Source organism: Argopecten irradians, chromosome 3, assembly GCF_041381155.1.
Source record: "Argopecten irradians isolate NY chromosome 3, Ai_NY, whole genome shotgun sequence".
Classification (NCBI taxonomy): Eukaryota; Metazoa; Mollusca; class Bivalvia; order Pectinida; family Pectinidae; genus Argopecten; species Argopecten irradians.
Window position 1 is genome coordinate 65,962 of NC_091136.1, and position 16,928 is coordinate 82,889.

Below are 16,928 nucleotides of genomic sequence, written 5' to 3' on the forward strand. Positions count from 1 at the left end.
TTGGGTTTATGGTATGGATCATGAATCATATATAATGTTAGCTAGTGCGATCGAAGGAATCACATCAACAACTGATCAACAATTGAATATAACTAGGGAAATTTGTTGTTACGTAGCATTCAGTAATTGCTATAATTTACAGAAATATATGTTAAAGGTAAAATATAAGCATATATTCTAAAACAGCTGAATCACATAACGTAATAAAAGTGGCTGTAAGTATTATATATTTATTGTAAATGGCCAAAAAACAACAACAACAAAAAACATCATTTTTAATGTACAAAAGTGTACGGGTAAGTACAGTAACACTTGGAAACCGCTATTTAAAATGTAAATGAAGCCTTAATGATACTGTCAAAACCATATAATACCATATATACGAATTGTTAATATCATGTAAATGAGTTTGCTTTGTATATATCTTGATAAAATGGCAATATGTCATGGAAATTCCTCAATCTATTTTGTCTGCACGGTTAGGATGATGTCATTGCACAATAAAATATACATATTTTTTAGGAATGAATAAATGCATCTCATTGGATGAAGTTTTCTTGCTGGACTTATTTCCCTTTGGATCCACCAATAACGGTGTTGACGTAAGTTGTTTTATCGCCTGAAATGAAATAATTCATATTGTTTCAAAATTCATAGGCTACAAGTACATTTTCTGAACACTGCATTTTTAATGCAGGACGCAACTAGCATTTCGCAGTTCAAATTACAGTAAAACCCCTTTAACTCGAACTGCAGGGGACCAGATCAATAGTTCGAGGAATACAGGGTATGCGATTTCTTCCGAGGTTGGTCACGATCGATCGTTGAGAGTCAAAATGTCTGGTCTCAAACTGTGTCCCAGCAATGCGTGTCAATTACATCTTAATTACCGTAACTTGCAGCATTTTGGAAATTTTATGAAAAGGTACTTCTGATAGTAATATAGTAATATCAAGTTGAAAATATGTATTACATAAAATGAGCATATGAAAATGCTGACGAGAAAGTAAATTGAATGTCATTCACAGCAGAGAAAGCGATCGTCATTTATGTCTGTACATATTTTTCTCTGAAATATATCATACGAAATGAGTACTAGTATTCCACATGCCTGTCGAATGAAAGTAAAACATATTGAACATATAAATTGTAGGTAAGCCGACGTAAGCTATTTCTTCCACCTCTTTTTGTCATTTCACAATCCGTATTTTCTATCAGCACGGATCAACAACTTTCGTATTTTCGTATTTACAGCGAAGATTATTACGATCGAAACATTATCTAAATGCCTTTTCTGAAATGTTGAAATAAAGTTAACATCAAACAACGACTGGCTATCGTGTAGATAGGTAATACTGACACTGTTAATCTTGATTACCTGAAGGCCTTATAAACACAGACAGTGGTAAGGTGATCCATGTGGGTTGGTGCAGTCACGTGTGATACAAGTAAAAATATTTTCAAGGGTCGAACACTTGTTCGACGAATACATGGGTTGATACTCGTACAATACTATGTATTTGATGAAACGGGGATATATTACTGTTCGAGGAATAAGGGGTAATCGACGAATAGCTGTTCGAGCTATCCGGGGTTTTGTTACATAGATTTTTATAGGGACACGGTCGGGACCGTACGAACCAGTTCGACGAATGGGGGGTATTCGAGGAATCAGGGTTCGAGTTAAAGGGGTTATACTGTATGTACATTTTTACCTTGATATATTTCAATTTTATTCTACATTAGGTATACACTATTATTGAACCAAAAACACGGTAGCTGACATAGGACTGAAGCTGATATTAGTCTTACAGGTTTTACGGAAAACAAGCAATATTAATACAAAGCTTACCAGATGGTGTAGAACTATGCAGATCATCGTAGAAATTCGGATGTGATTGTCTACCCAACATTTCGTATTGTCTTCAAAAGTAATAAAGTAAATACTTAGTGATAATAAATTGTAATTATCGTGAATATATTCAAGGTTTGTATAATGTAGAGACACATGTAATAATACATGAAACATTAACCATGTTGCTTAACATGTAGAGGAATAATCTTTGTTTTACCATCTCAGATTAATTAGATTATTAGAAAATTACGTTTTTAGTTAATTATTGAAACACAACAAATCCCTTACCATGTAAGGAAATGAATCTAGCGAATTTATGGAACCGAATATCCCCTACAATTGCAAACAGAGTTTTATGAATTTGATGAACAAGTTCGGTATGATTTACTTGCTAAATCTGTATAAATGAGATAACGCAAAGTTTAATTATGAAAAGCAATAAAAAACACACAACTGCAAAAAACATTAAAAACTATAGATAATTGATTAATCATCAACTTACCCGCCATATATCCTGATGGACTTGAATCATTCTGATTACACTGAAAACAGCAAAACACCAATGAAATGTTATAACCTCTTGATAGGATTTAACATCACATACAGGTGACCTTAATTTATAAGATTTTGAGACAGATGTAAATTGTATTTTGTAAAGTGTGTTTTACTACAATACCAGAAAACGGGTTATATATGTGCGGGAACTTTCAAATCAGGTGAGATTGAAATCACGTAATAACTATAGAATGTATCCAACATATCATGATTTTTCATTTAAAATGGAAATAAAAAAACAATTAATCTGCTACTATTTATCTCATGTTACTTCCTTCTGGATGTTGTTTATATTATATTTTGAATTTGATTTGATTGACTTAACAGCAAGGATAATTATAAGACGTACCACGCGGGTAAAGTTTGTGGAGAAAACCTGATGATAAAAAAAAAAAAAAAAAAAAAAAAAGGAAAAAAAGAAAAAAAAAAAAAGAAAAAAAGAAAAAAAAAAATTACCCATAAAAAAAAAAATAAAAAAAAAAAAAAAAAAAAAAAACACATCGCCATTGATTAGAATCTGGCAATTGTTCTGAATGGAATTTGACCCAGATAAGTCGATGACTTGTTGCATTATGTCGGGTCATGATTTACGCATCCCCTTCATAATGGATTACATTACATCAGATGATTAATCAGAAAGGATGTAAGTTTTATCTTACCGTGATTACTTCTTCCTAGATCAGAGTATACAGAAGCCTGTGCAACATCCGATGTGTTAAGTTGATCATATACAGACCTGGAATAGGAATAAAGAAAAATCACACATTTTACTGTAGCCCAGAATCGTGTGTCAGCAAATATATTATGATTTGTAAAAATAACAAATATGTTTTTACACTATTATCAAACGTTGAACCTTACCTCCCATTAATTGGATCTTGAACTCTCTCAGCTGAAATATAGATTGTATATATTATTTCCTTAAAGTGAGGTAATGCATAAATCATTTCAGCACATATAATATTATAAAAAAAAAGTTCTGATTTCATAATTAAATTAAATACTAAACATCAAAAGAAAGTTTGCCTGTTTAAGGCTCTTACTGTCAGGAGCGTAAGCCTGATTAGTAATTTTACTGAGATAACACATTATGAATAATTATATAAATAACTTTACCTCTATCTGATAGCTGACACTGGCTGAAAGTAAATCAAAGAACATGTTGATATTCTGAAACATATTCTAAGTTAGGCAAAATGCGTATTTCAGTGATTAATTAAGGCTATAATCATCGTAGAAACTATGGTACATTCGCACTATTGGATTGTTTCATTACTTTCATTAGTGTATCGCTAACTTCATACCGAATGTAAATATTTAGGTACTACATTTTTATCATTCAATATCGTAGATCATAGTAGATTACAATCCGAGAGTACGATTGTGAATTTATGATTTTTTTACTAAACACGAAGCAAGTCGATTCGAAGGCTGCTACATATGTAGAAATGATCGATTAAACGAACATATTAAATTTCATCTGAACATGTTTAAGTTCCCTACAGCATGTTCAAAGAAGGTTTAATTAGTATATTAAGTTTAAAGACACTACACCTCACTACTATTCTTTTATAATGCACTAGCATCGTTTCAAGATGCTAATGTTTATCTAATTGAGATTTAATGTAGTATGTTTCGTATCTTGCGGAACCATGCATGCAGAATGCTTAAATATGTACTTTCGTCAGCGCAATGTAATGTTTAAACTTTAAGAGACTAAGGTTTTTCTGTCTAAATGCCTTCATTGAATAGTTGAACTGTTGTAATATTTTGTATGTAGTATTTTAGTGTGTTATATGAATAATCAAACCAGAAAAACTGTCTAAAACATCCAGCATTTCACTCCACCTGGTACTTGATAAACCCACGCTAATTACGATATTTAACGGAGACTTTCAGGGTCCAGTTTCATGAACATTCCTTAACTTTAATGAGTTATCCTTAACTTAAAATTCATTAAATGAGTAGCTTTACATTCGTAATGCTTTAAAGTTAAAGAGATTCTTTAGATTCCAAGGAACTTTTATGAAACTTGATTGCTCGTTAAGGCAGGCGTATTATTGAAGAAATAAAATTATAAGATCCCCTATTTTCTACCCTAAACATGATCCACGTATAAACTTTTTTTAAAGCCCATAACTAACTAATATCTATCCCTGTTGTATAAAACTAACCCACACGATAACTGACGATATCCTGTTAAAAAGGAAATGTGAAAAAAAAAATCACAATATAGTTTTCAATTCATCTTTGCAGTATATTTATAAGATGAAATATTGAAAGAATTCATATTGATATATGTATTTATTTAATGGCAAGAGATTGAAAATGATTTTCCTTCCTACATTACTTCTGAAGGAAATCCACTCGAAGGCCTATCGTGAACTGAGAGTGTGAGTAACAAGGCATACATTTATCAATTAGCAACCCCCGTACAAAACAAATTGTTAGGACCCACGATTCCTCCGCGGTGGTCGTGTCGAAACCTAAAAACACAATTAGAATAAATGTAGTATTGTTTTAATATTGAACCATTTCAAAGTTTGTTGAGTAAAATCTACTATATTTATTGTTGTAACTGTCTGTTAAATAGTAAGTTGCATGTTGTTACATTTTTCTTCAATGATCCAGAAATTCGCCATAATCATGTCGTTCATATAAATCATGAAATCTAAAATCCTAAACATCAATTCGACCAATAAATCGATCCTGTTCTTTTCTAAGAAAATGCAATGCGTATCCCCTGTATATAACTTTTATGCAATTGATTGATAGGTTATACTTAAAAAATATAGGAAGTGCTGTGGGTGTGTGAATGCAAGTGTAATGACCAGGGAAAAAATAGTGTTTTGTGTGTGTGTATTTATAATCTACAGCATGAGAAAGTGTCATGCATGAGTGTAAGGGTACATGTATGATTACACACGTGAGAAAGAGTAAATACATATGAAGTATGTATGATGATCATTGATCACAGTTATCTTGTGTACAATACATGTATTGATGAAAAAACTGAATAAAATGTAAATTATAAAAAAAAAAATAATACGGGAAAAAGAATCGGGATTTAATATACGAGAACATTACCATGCATACCTTTCGTTATACAGCTGACTTTTTGTTTTAGTGTAGAGTTTCCGAATTTATTTACAGCATACACCATGAAGAAATACTGTGTATCCGCAAGAAGTCCTGATATAGATATATTGGCAGTTTGGTGTTGACCAGGATCAGAAACAGATGTTGCACTGTCTATACTATATCTATTATCTGCTTGAACATTAACTCCTACAATAAATGTTTGCGCGGAACCTCCATCAAAACCAGATTTCCAACTCAGGAATGCTCGATCCGGAAATGGACATACAGCTGCTGCTTCGTAGGGTGGCTTAGGCTTGCCTGAAATCAAATATTCAAATTGATGTTGCATAGAAAATAAGCAAAGGAATGTAGGTCATAACATATATAAATTATTGATATATAAGGTTTTTATTTATAGTTTTGTGTACTGTAGTTACTCTAAGATTAAATTTTGGTTGTGAAAACAATCATTCTTTGTTTACATAGATGCTATAATTAAACAACGAATTTAGCTTCACATATTGTTTTAATCACTGTTCCACAGGTTAACTTTCAATATTTCTACACACAAAATACTTTAAAATTCCTTCACCACGAATATCTCATGTTATACGTACCTTGAGCGTTTACGGTAAAACTTATCTTTCCACTACCCTGACTGTTTGTTGCCGTTACGACATATATGCCGTACCAATGTTCGTTAATGTTTGTACGTATTCCTATCGAAACTGCTGACAAGTTCGTCGAAATATAGGAACTGTATGTCAGAAAAGCATTTGTTCCGTTGACAAGCTCTGTTTCGTGAACAGAAGAGGTGTTTTGAAACCCCCAAGTGAAATATGGTACCGGGTTGGCAAGGAAGTGAGTAGTAATAGTTATGTTATCTGATGTTGATAAACCAAAGTTATGGTTAGCATTTATCCTTGGGTCTTCTCGTGGCCAACCTGTAATAAGAATAATGTCGTTATAATAATATAAAATAATGTTGTTGTTTTATATATAAAAAGTTGCAGTTCGGTATCACATTTACTGTAAAAGCAATTTGAAAACGTTATACAATTTTATATGTATTTGTAGGATACACCTAAAAAGGTATACATTATTTTTTTCTCGTTCTTGGTTTTGACAGCTCTAAGCTATACAATGAGCAATATAACTGTTTATCTTATTTTTTATTTGCTATTGAGTAAGCTACAGACGAGTTTTTACTCGGATAGACTAGAACCGAAGTCCTTCGCCGAACAGCATATACTTTTTACCACATGTATTTCCTCTCCAACTGGTTGTTTTCCGTTATTGATCTTATAACATGTAACCTAAGATTACCAACACTGATCGTTGAGAGGAATGTCCCTCGTGATAACAGTGGTTACTTACTTCAAATTTGAGCTAGTCACATCTTTTTTTGGTTATGAATTATGATTATCTTTAATAATGTTAGATGATTAACGCATTTCATCGGCAATCGGCATCATGTTTAGATGCTGAGACAAACTGTGTCGGTACACGGATATTCCACAATGAAAGCGTCTCCAGAATTTATAAGTTACTGCTAATTTACATATACCTGATTTACTCCCCCCTAATAAGTGCAGATATGACATATCCATCATGACTGCATTAACACTTCATTGAAACATTGATAGGTATATCCCTGGTGACCGCTGTGATACTTACACAGAACGTTGATAGGTATATCCCTGGTGACAGCTGTGCTACTTACACAAAACGTTGATAGGTATATCCCTGGTGACCGCTGTGATACTTATACAGAACGTTGATAGGTATATCCCTCGTGACCACTGTGGTACTTACACAGAACGTTGACATTGATAGGTATATCCCTGGTGACCGCTGTGATACTTACACAGAACGTTGATAGGTATATCCCTGGTGACCGCTGTGATACTTACACAGAACGTTGATAGGTATATCCCTGGTGACCGCTGTGGTACTTACACAGAACGTTGATAGGTATATCCCTGGTGACCGCTGTGGTACTTACACAGAACGTTGATATGTAGTTGTGGTACTTACACAGAACATTGATAGGTATATCCTGGTGACCGCTGATGTACTTACACAGAACGTTGATAGGTATATCCCTCGTGACCGCTGTAGTAGAGACACTGTTCCGGACAGAACAGGTGTAGAGTCCGGTGTCCAGACAGCCAGCGTTGGTCAGGGTGTAGGTACTCTCTAGGACGTCTGGACTGGTCAGTAGAACGGTACCGTTAGCCTTATAAAACCACTGTATAGTAGACGGAGGAAAACTATCTACTTTGCAGACCAAAGATATACTACTACCTTCTGTTATATTTCCATCTGACACAGTGAGTACAAGGTCCATTATGTTTGGTGTGTCTACAAAACGAAACGGAAATATATACCTTGAATCATTTATAAAACATTTGTATCACATATTGTTGAGTGTTTATATTGGAGATAAAACTGGATACAATGTTCATACGATTTGATAGTTGTGAATGACTTCGAACATCCCATACACATTATATAATCCCATGCTAAACGCATGATGTATAGAGCCGCTGGCGCTTTTTCAAAGACAGTGAAAAATACTTTTTGAGTGAATAACTTCAGATAATGGTGTTATGTTCTCGATATTGTTGCTTTGAACACGTAGGGAAACCCTGAGATAATATTCGATGACTGCAAATAATTGTCACAACCCACTTGATAACAAAATGCAAAATGCATTAAATATAGTGCAGGTTCAACGCACTTTCAAAATATTGTCAAACTCCGTTGACTATTTAAACGCACATTGTTTTTTTCAAAGTGTACTGTAACAGGGCATGGTAAACTACGGGTATCTATACACGAGAAGACAAACTGCGAATGTAGATTTATCAATTAAAACACGACAATATTCAAATATAAAATGTTTCCTATCCACAGTGAGACAAATATATATTGGAAACATTTTGTGTCTAATTGAATGTATTCATGAAAACATAATTAAACTAAATTATATAAACTAAAAATGAAAATGCATTATCTTGCATCAGGAAATGTATTGGTAGTACCTACATTGTACATTTACACTGGTACTAATACTTGACTCCCCGACATCATTCCTAGCAGTACATCTGTACGTCCCGTGTTCTGATCTGTCCAGTTGTCCCAGTGACAACACAGGTGACACAGTAAAGTTGGTGTTGTCCGGTCGTGTCCAGACAAAGGTACAGTCAGGTCTACAGTCCGCTGTACAGGTGATGTGCGGTAACGTGTCACCCTCTGTCCTGGTGTTGGTAGTGTCCGGCGGGGTCAGGGCTAGGGAAGTACCGGGTTCGTCTATAAGATACCGCTTTTGCACATTAATGCATTACATGTTTAAACAGACATTCAAATAGCACACCCTGTGATGGTATTTTCAGTTTTTCAAAATATTGGGTTCTCGGCTATTTAGACTTTCGGAATATAATGAAGTCACAATAATTACAGGGATGAAAGTAAATGTCTACAAAAAGGTATTGTGGTACGAACAATTTGAATTTGTACTGTTGTTGGAATCTTTTGATGTCTGATTATATATTCCCTTTAAACGCAAATTATAAGTGACTTACACTGTATGATAACACTGTTGTTTTAGTGGACTCCCCGACAACATTCCTAGCAATACATATGTACGTCCCGTGTTTCGATCTGTCCAGTTGTCCCAGTGACAACACGGGTGACACAGTAAAGTTGGTGTTGTCAGGTCGTGTCCAGACAAAGGTACAGTCAGGTCTACAGTCCGCTGTACAGGTGATGTCCGGTAACGTGTCACCCTCTGTCCTGGTGTAGGTAGTGTCCGGCGGAGACAGGGCAATTACGATACCAGGACCGTCTACAATATACATTTGAAATAAGTGATTTGACAGCATTATCAAATTTCTATTTCTGTTGTAAAAATGTGTAAACATTCCTGGCAAGGAATAAACTGTAAACCATTTTTTTTCGCAGTTATTTTTTTGTGATATTTATTTCAAATTGATTTCGCGAAGATTCAAATTTGCGGACATCAAATGTGGATTTTTAATCAATTCAAATGATGTAGATCTAAATTAACGAATTGACAATTTACTTCGCTCAAGAATGTAAATCGCTCGCTAAATAATGTTGGTTTGCAGAAATATACACAATACCTGTAGTGAAGTGTCTTGTTTTCATTTTAAGCGAATTAGCAAGAAACAGGAAAGGAATAAGGAGAATGATCGGTTTTACCTTCGGTATCGGGAACAATGTTATACGTGAAATAGATAGATCCTAGCATATATTAAAATCGTCATTAGCATGTTTCTCTCTATTTAGTTACTGCTTTATTGCCAATATATACTATATTCAAAATCAACGCTTTCAGATATTGTTTAACTCATTTATGTCTTCAGTGATATTTTACTTGGTTAGTGATTGGCCCAAGAAACAGGGTATAGACACACTGACAGACATAGTAGTTAACAATATGCATTTCGAAAAGCATAACCTAAGTAATTATATAAATAAAAATTGAGAGTTCCATAATCTATCATCAGACAATATTTTTACTCGTTTCCTACATTGTACATATAACACTGGTTACAATAGCCGACTCCCCGACAACATTCCTAGCAATACATCTGTACGTCCCGTGTTCTGATCTGTCCAGTTGTCCCAGTGACAACACAGGTGACACAGTAAAGTTGGTGTTGTCCGGTCGTGTCCAGACAAAGGTACAGTCAGGTCTACAGTCCGCTGTACAGGTGATGTCCGGTAACGTGTCACCCTCTGTCCTGGTGTAGGTAGTGTCAGGCGGGGACAGGGCTATGGAGGTACCGGGGCCGTCTGCAATAAAAATATATTGTTCTGATAACGGTACGAAGTATCTGTTTTCTTTAGAACACCGTTTTGAAAACAAACAGGGGCTTTTCAATAAATGGTAACAAATCGTATTGCATACGCTGAACTGTGAGCTTTCTCATTCTCTAAAGTCCTGGCGATGTAAACGCAGTTACAGAATGAGGGACGTATCTGATTTTTAACTCACTGATTTACCATATTTATGTAGCATATACTTCCCTTTTATATCACACCTAAGGGAATGAATGAGTTAAAATTAGCAAAGTATTCATGTCTTGTTATTCAAACATATACTGTATGTGTGAGATATTGTTATCATATCTTGACCTGTTTTGCATAAAATAGACATCTCTTAAATCCATTTTCCATTCGGAAACGTATGAGTAATTAAATGTCGTTACATAATTTTCAATAGCAATGCATACAGAAGACGATATTTTCCCATTTATTTGTTTTCAGTGTGACGATAATTTTTGCCGAAAGAAAGTGCTGTATAAGTGTTATTCATCCCGATATTATATAAGTTAGATACCATACGTACAGTAGACAGTTACACTGGCGTCCACAGTTGCCGCACTGCCATGTACATTACTGGACGTACACCTGTACACGCCCGTCTGACCACGCTGTGTGTTGGTGAGCTGGAGACCTGACCCTGTGGTATAGGACTGTCCATCCTTTGTCCAGCTGTAGGTACAGGCCGGGTTACAGTCAGCAGAACACGTGATGGTGGGGATAGTTTGTCCCTCCGTAGGAGTATAAGTCACAGTTGATGGAGTCAAATGTACGGTAGAAGGTCCATCTAGGTAAAATTAAATTATTGTTTCTAGGGTTTTATTTCCCTTTCACTATTTTCAAACCTGTCATTCGGAAAGAAGGTTTATTTTTATTCTTTCCTTTACTTTGATCCTAATTATATTAAATTAAATGTCTTATATCGAATAGAATTTTCAAGCTTCCTGACCATTTTTTCCAGCTACTTTTGTAACTGACACAAAGTCCATTCATATTCACGTTTTATCAAATAAATCTTGGACTCGTATCAAAATTCATTTTTAAGGTAAATGTTAACTTAATTATATAAATGCATTATCAATAAACGTACACAGTATAACAACACTGGATTTACCGGTGGACTTTCCAACAACATTGCTAGCGGTACATATGTACGTCCCGTGCTCTGATCTGTCCAGTTGTCCCAGTGACAACATAATTAATAATTGTCGTGAATAGGTTTTTTTTCTCTAGTTAGTTAAATGTAGTTACTGTTTTATCGCCTATGTCTACTACTGTTACAATCTTCATTTTCAGATAGTTTATGATTTATTTGTGTTTTCGGTGATATGAGGGGTATTGGCAGACAGACATACTGGAAGACGTAAATAATAGTTTACAATAATTTTACAGGTTATATTACACGTCCAGGGAATGGAGACAGCTTGTTGCTCGTAATGTCTTTGTTATGTATGTTATTGTAATGTTTAAGGTGAACTGAATGTAGATATATGAATACAAATACGAAAATATTCAAATATAAACTGTTTCTCATCCAAGGTGGGACACATATCTATGGGAAGCCTATTGTATTTAAAGAAATGCATTCCTGAAAACATAACTAAAAGTAATGTTATAAACTAAAAATGAGAGTGCATTAGTTTGCATTAGGAAATGTATTGCTAGTACCTACATTGAACAGTAATACTAATTGAAATAGTTGACTCCCCGACAATATTCCTAGCAGTACATCTGTACGTCCCGTGTTCTGATCTGTCCAGTTGTCCCAGTGACAACACAGGTGACACAGTAAAGTTGGTGTTGTCCGGTCGTGTCCAGACAAAGGTACAGTCAGGTCTACAGTCCGCTGTACAGGTGATGTCCGGTAACGTGTCACCCTCTGTCCTGGTGTAGGTAGTGTTCGGTGGGGAAATAGCTATTGACGAACCGGGACCGTCTGTAAACAGATCACATATATTCAAATCAGCAAAATATTGCAAAAAACTAAGTATTGTAAATTGTGCATAACAATGCTGGGTGATGGACAATTATGTCCTCTTGCTATTGCGAACCTTCCATGTCAGTGATTATTTTCCTGTTACCATGGAAACTTAGTCAGATAAACCTAATTACTGTTTCCTTTTGTTTTCGGACTTGAACTTCAAAACTGTTCAACACAGTTCCATGACACTTTTTGAATTATACCTAAATAATTGTTATACCAACTGCGGGACGCGGGGGATAATGTTATGCTTTGCGGCTCCTTGTTTTGTTATTAACGTTATATGTACCGTATTTTTCATACTCATGAATCAAGGAAACCTTTTAATATGTTATTTCTCACCAAAGGTACCAACAATTTTGAGAATTGCATCATTTTTATGATTTTATAAATACAAATAACACGTGAAAATGATTTTTTGCAGCAATGCTAAATCAATATTTCCATTTGCAATGCTGTGTAATGAGTACATATTGTCAGACCATGAAGCTAAATTGTGGTATACAATTTTATTTAACATTTTGACAGATTTGTTATTAATTTTTAAGTGATTTTTGCAGGTAAATTCCATTTTAATATATATAAGGCATAAAAAACATTTTTTTTACAGTTATCCACTATGTACTTAACTAATGTTACATTTTGTCAATTAATGCACACTTCATAACTAAGACATGTAAAGATTTTGGAGTAGAAATAATTTTTTACAGATCGATTGAAATAGGCTCAAAACTAAAATGCAATAATAAATAAATCAAATGTTGGTATACCAGGATACGACATAATGTTAAAGGAATAAGTTATTAATTATTGTTTAAGTGTGCAGATCTGATAGGAGTAACTAAAAAGGTGATGCATACAATCTTATTATTATCTGCATGCAATAACGAGTACGTGCTCTCATAATTCATTCTTTTAATTTTTTGAAACATTAATATCCATTTGTTCATATCAAGATGTTCGACCTTGTGCCGGGCTCGAAGAATTCTGATTTTGAAACACTATCACTGGATCACTGTTGACGGCTTATAGATCCCAAACCACCACAAAGCCCGATGATTAGAACAAAGTTACTTACAATAATGTGACCGCGGACGTGGTCCATTTTCATTTTTAATTAAAAGTACAGTATACTCTATGATAAATCTATAGCAGCTATTTGATATATGAACAAATGATATTGCAATCGTAAATACCGTTTATATACTCGTAAATAGCTCCAGTTAGTTAATCCAAACGATAATCTGTTCATTAAAAAATCATTTTAATGCATTTCATCAATCCTTACAATTCGTTTCATTGTTTATTTCCTAAACTGACAATGTACTATCATGAAACTTCATACAACCAGATTTTAATCAAATGACAGGTCAAAAAATTACCTCCCATATTAAGTGTATAGTCATCACTGTCAAAGTTGTTGGTTAGGAAGGTTAAGGTTGGTACGTCTACAGAACCACACAGATCCCTGGTCACCCGTCTGTGGCTGTATGATCCACCGGAACACTGTACCAAGGTTACCTCCAGACGTTACACAGGAACACACATCCGCTGTACATGGGACGGCTGGGCTGGCTTTGGTGTTGTAACATTGACCACCAGCTACTTGTATACTACCAACTGGGATAACGACGTCAGGACGGCGGTAAAACTGGACAAGAGTGGCCTCCTCTGGTACATCACACGTCAGTGTAAACTCAGTCCCGGGGATAGCGTACTCAGACGATCCCATCAGGGTTACAGCGTCTGCATGTTTAATTAAAATCATAATTCAGTGATGTCAGTGATGTAATTGTTTAAATATTTAACGCTAAACGCATTATGTTTTTTTGGCGTTAAGCATACTAGAATTGGGTATTTAACGGCAGTGTTAATGCATTCTGTTATTGTGACATATGGTAAAATCTGTATACAAAATATATTATAATTTATATACACGTCTATACCTGAACATATAATAATTTAAATAAAGTTTATTTTTCAATATTTGTTGACTTCGATATGCAGTGTAAAATACTGTTCTGTCACAATAAAACTTCAGCGTTGTTCGCTTAAATGATATATCATATAAGAAACAACCAACTAAACAATTTTACATAGACCACAGTGTAAAATTTGTTAAAGTTTTGTAACGTTAATGTCAATGCATAACATGAAAACCTAGTACGTTAATCATTGAAATCTTACGACTATAAATCGGTAATAAGGCAGTTTTAACTACCAGTGAAAGTGATTTTCTAGTACAAACGATTTGTGTATCGTGGATAGTTTATGGTGAAAACGGGTATTATTCGTGTTATAGGTAACCCCATTATTAAATCAATAATTAAACGAGATGGAAATGCATTCTACAACAAGTGAGTGAATTATCATTATTCTTATCTTTTATTTTATTATAATAATACGGTGCAAAGGTGCTGGAATGTAATACATCCGGTTTGGAGTAAATAGTCGGGTACGGGAAGACTAATGTCAGTAAAATGATGTTATGATATCCAGTATAATTTCTGTCCTGCTTTCAAAGAGTCGGGCGAATTTATTTTTAGAACTGTGTTAAAATTTACACGGGACTTTTTTCCATAATTTCAATAGCCAAACTAGACAAAATAAGCAGCACGTGACCGTCGTTTTGGTATGTAAGAGCGTTTGTAAGGCAAATGAACGCATATATATATGGTTTTCCTTGCCCGACTATTCACCTTAAGAATGTGGGTCGAATAGAGTACAAACACTGTCATTTAGAGTTTCAATCCTTTCAATGAACATCAATTTGAACAGATTCATAGACTTAAAACTAAACCCCAGCGGAACAAATGTTCACGATTTTGATTTATTGGCATATATAATTCAACAAATTCTTATAACTTCAATGATCAAATATTCACAACCTCGACATAAACCGCCATACGATATATTTCGGCAATAATTACGAACTAACGTTTGTAATGTAACGTAACTAATGTATGTAAACAAAAAAGGCAAAACAAAGGACAGAGTACTTATTATATCAACTCTTCCAAGCAATCTAATCAGTGTATTCCGATTCTCCGATCATGGTTATTTTTAGCAACAATAAAAAAAGATATTGGTTGATAATTTGACAGTTTACATGGATTTAACAAATATGTTGTGTTTTCTGATTTTGAAAAAACGATATTTAGTAAGCGATAGATAAGAGTGATATTTGTTTGCTACGTTGAACAGCTCTGTAACTGCTACCCTGTGTCATACCGTTCGTCTGCAATTTGTCGATTGTCGTTATATCACATAGGCTGGCTACACATATACAAGTGGAAGTCATGACTATTATTGATTGTGAAATCCACATAAAGGTTTTAAAATAATTCGTATAACGTACCTGTTTTTCTAGGCGCTGTTAGGAACAACACGAGGAAAAAGTTGACATAGAATTTACGTCCGAAAACCGATGGATGTTGATTCTGTCGATACATATCGGACGTATACCTTGACTGATACATGTTATATGGTACACTTCCTGGTTAGTAAAACGTAAATGTCGAGTTAAAAATAGAACACCACAAATTTATATGTACACACTGGGTCAACAATTGGACGATTATTTTATCCTAGGTATATATATGATATATCTCTCAACAAATGTACCAACAACTGAAAGATATCACCAAGATACATTAATCGTCAATCATTTGTTAGCATCTGGAATCGATCCTAATATTGCACACAAATATGCTTAACGTTTTTACAGGATAGTATGACGTATAAATTTTGCAATGAATGTGCAACATAACATGGTAAATGGACAAAAAAATGGAAGGACATTTTTCTTAGACGCGAAGCGCCTATGAATAAGAATGTCCGTTCGATTTTTGTCTATGGATTCATAACCCAATAGGATATTGAGAATAATGCTTATAATTCAAAATCGGATAACTCACTCAGGTACAAATTATGCATGAAGGTCCATGTTTTTACCTAATTTTACAATAAAACAAATTGAGATGTGGTGCAGTGATATCTTATCCAATAATTCAGTTAGGCCAATGACTGTGCCACTTATAAAATTCCCCGCGATACCGTTTTTTATATATGACGTCATAATACTTGACGCACATTCCTTTCGATGTATGGAAAAATAACCTTAAAGATCAAACCAATAGAAATGAGTGTAACATATGAAATTAAATTATGACCACATACAAATTTATACACTACTGCCCCGGACTGTGTATAATGTCACAACACACATGTTAAAAACAGTTACATCTTACAGACACGTTTTTCATAACACTCTTAGATCACTTATATAAACATCCAAACTCACCGATGATACTATCTCTACTAATTAACACTGAGAACACTACATTAACGATAATCTCTCGTATTTTTTTAATTAGAGATTATTTCATACAATAATCACTAATATATAAACTGACCTTAAACAAACACATCCCATAAACTCACCTTCCAAGGAACATTATCAAGTTAGATAACCCAAGCTAACTTCAAAATAACTTAGAATAAACTACACAATACTGTATGTTAGAGTTAGCCGTCTCCGGCAGATAGGCAGGTGTCGTATCTAATTATCCGGATCATTTTCGTCTCCGAAAAATTATACAG

General features: G+C 34.3%; 3 protein-coding genes across 3 annotated transcripts; all 3 read right to left on the minus strand.

Moving 5' to 3' along the window:
- Positions 1 to 314: 314 nt before the first annotated feature.
- Positions 315 to 8,077, minus strand: LOC138320166 (myosin light chain kinase, smooth muscle-like). Its single transcript, XM_069263214.1, has 10 exons — positions 7,574 to 8,077; positions 6,109 to 6,435; positions 5,487 to 5,809; positions 4,869 to 4,896; positions 4,585 to 4,606; positions 3,527 to 3,549; positions 3,272 to 3,302; positions 3,030 to 3,146; positions 1,853 to 1,923; positions 315 to 619 (listed from the first exon to the last, which is right to left on the minus strand). The coding sequence occupies exons 1-10, from the start codon at positions 7,839 to 7,841 to the stop codon at positions 567 to 569; spliced, it is 1,263 nt and encodes a 420-aa protein (XP_069119315.1). The 5' UTR covers positions 7,842 to 8,077; the 3' UTR covers positions 315 to 566.
- A 758-nt stretch (positions 8,078 to 8,835) lies between these two features.
- LOC138320167 (peroxidasin homolog) lies at positions 8,836 to 13,715 on the minus strand. Its single transcript, XM_069263215.1, has 5 exons — positions 13,709 to 13,715; positions 12,018 to 12,281; positions 10,863 to 11,132; positions 10,051 to 10,336; positions 8,836 to 9,460 (listed from the first exon to the last, which is right to left on the minus strand). The coding sequence occupies exons 1-5, from the start codon at positions 13,713 to 13,715 to the stop codon at positions 9,064 to 9,066; spliced, it is 1,224 nt and encodes a 407-aa protein (XP_069119316.1). The 3' UTR covers positions 8,836 to 9,063.
- On the minus strand, positions 13,670 to 16,517 carry LOC138320168 (uncharacterized). The gene is made up of 2 exons (XM_069263216.1): positions 15,685 to 16,517; positions 13,670 to 14,072 (listed from the first exon to the last, which is right to left on the minus strand). Exons 1-2 carry the CDS (start codon positions 15,803 to 15,805, stop codon positions 13,738 to 13,740), a joined length of 456 nt encoding a protein of 151 aa, XP_069119317.1. The 5' UTR covers positions 15,806 to 16,517; the 3' UTR covers positions 13,670 to 13,737.
- Positions 16,518 to 16,928: the final 411 nt, after the last annotated feature.

Excerpts from the sequence above, each read along its gene's own strand:
- LOC138320166 (XM_069263214.1), bottom strand. The coding sequence starts at position 7,841 with ATGGACCTTGTACTCACTGTGTCAGATGGAAATATAACAGAAGGTAGT. Across the intron at positions 4,897-5,486 it reads GTATGCATGGTAATGTTCTC|GTTTCGACACGACCACCGCG; the intron begins GTATATTAAATC and ends TTGTGTTTTTAG. Across the intron at positions 3,147-3,271 it reads CAAGATCCAATTAATGGGAG|GTCTGTATATGATCAACTTA; the intron begins GTAAGGTTCAAC and ends TTCCTATTCCAG.
- LOC138320167 (XM_069263215.1), bottom strand. Across the intron at positions 11,133-12,017 it reads AATTAGTATTACTGTTCAAT|ATGGACCTTCTACCGTACAT; the intron begins GTAGGTACTAGC and ends AATTTTACCTAG. Across the intron at positions 10,337-10,862 it reads AACTGTCTACTGTACGTATG|AACAATATATTTTTATTGCA; the intron begins GTATCTAACTTA and ends TACCGTTATCAG.
- LOC138320168 (XM_069263216.1), bottom strand. The coding sequence starts at position 15,805 with ATGTATCAGTCAAGGTATACGTCCGATATGTATCGACAGAATCAACAT. Across the intron at positions 14,073-15,684 it reads AACAGCGCCTAGAAAAACAG|ACGCTGTAACCCTGATGGGA; the intron begins GTACGTTATACG and ends TTAAACATGCAG.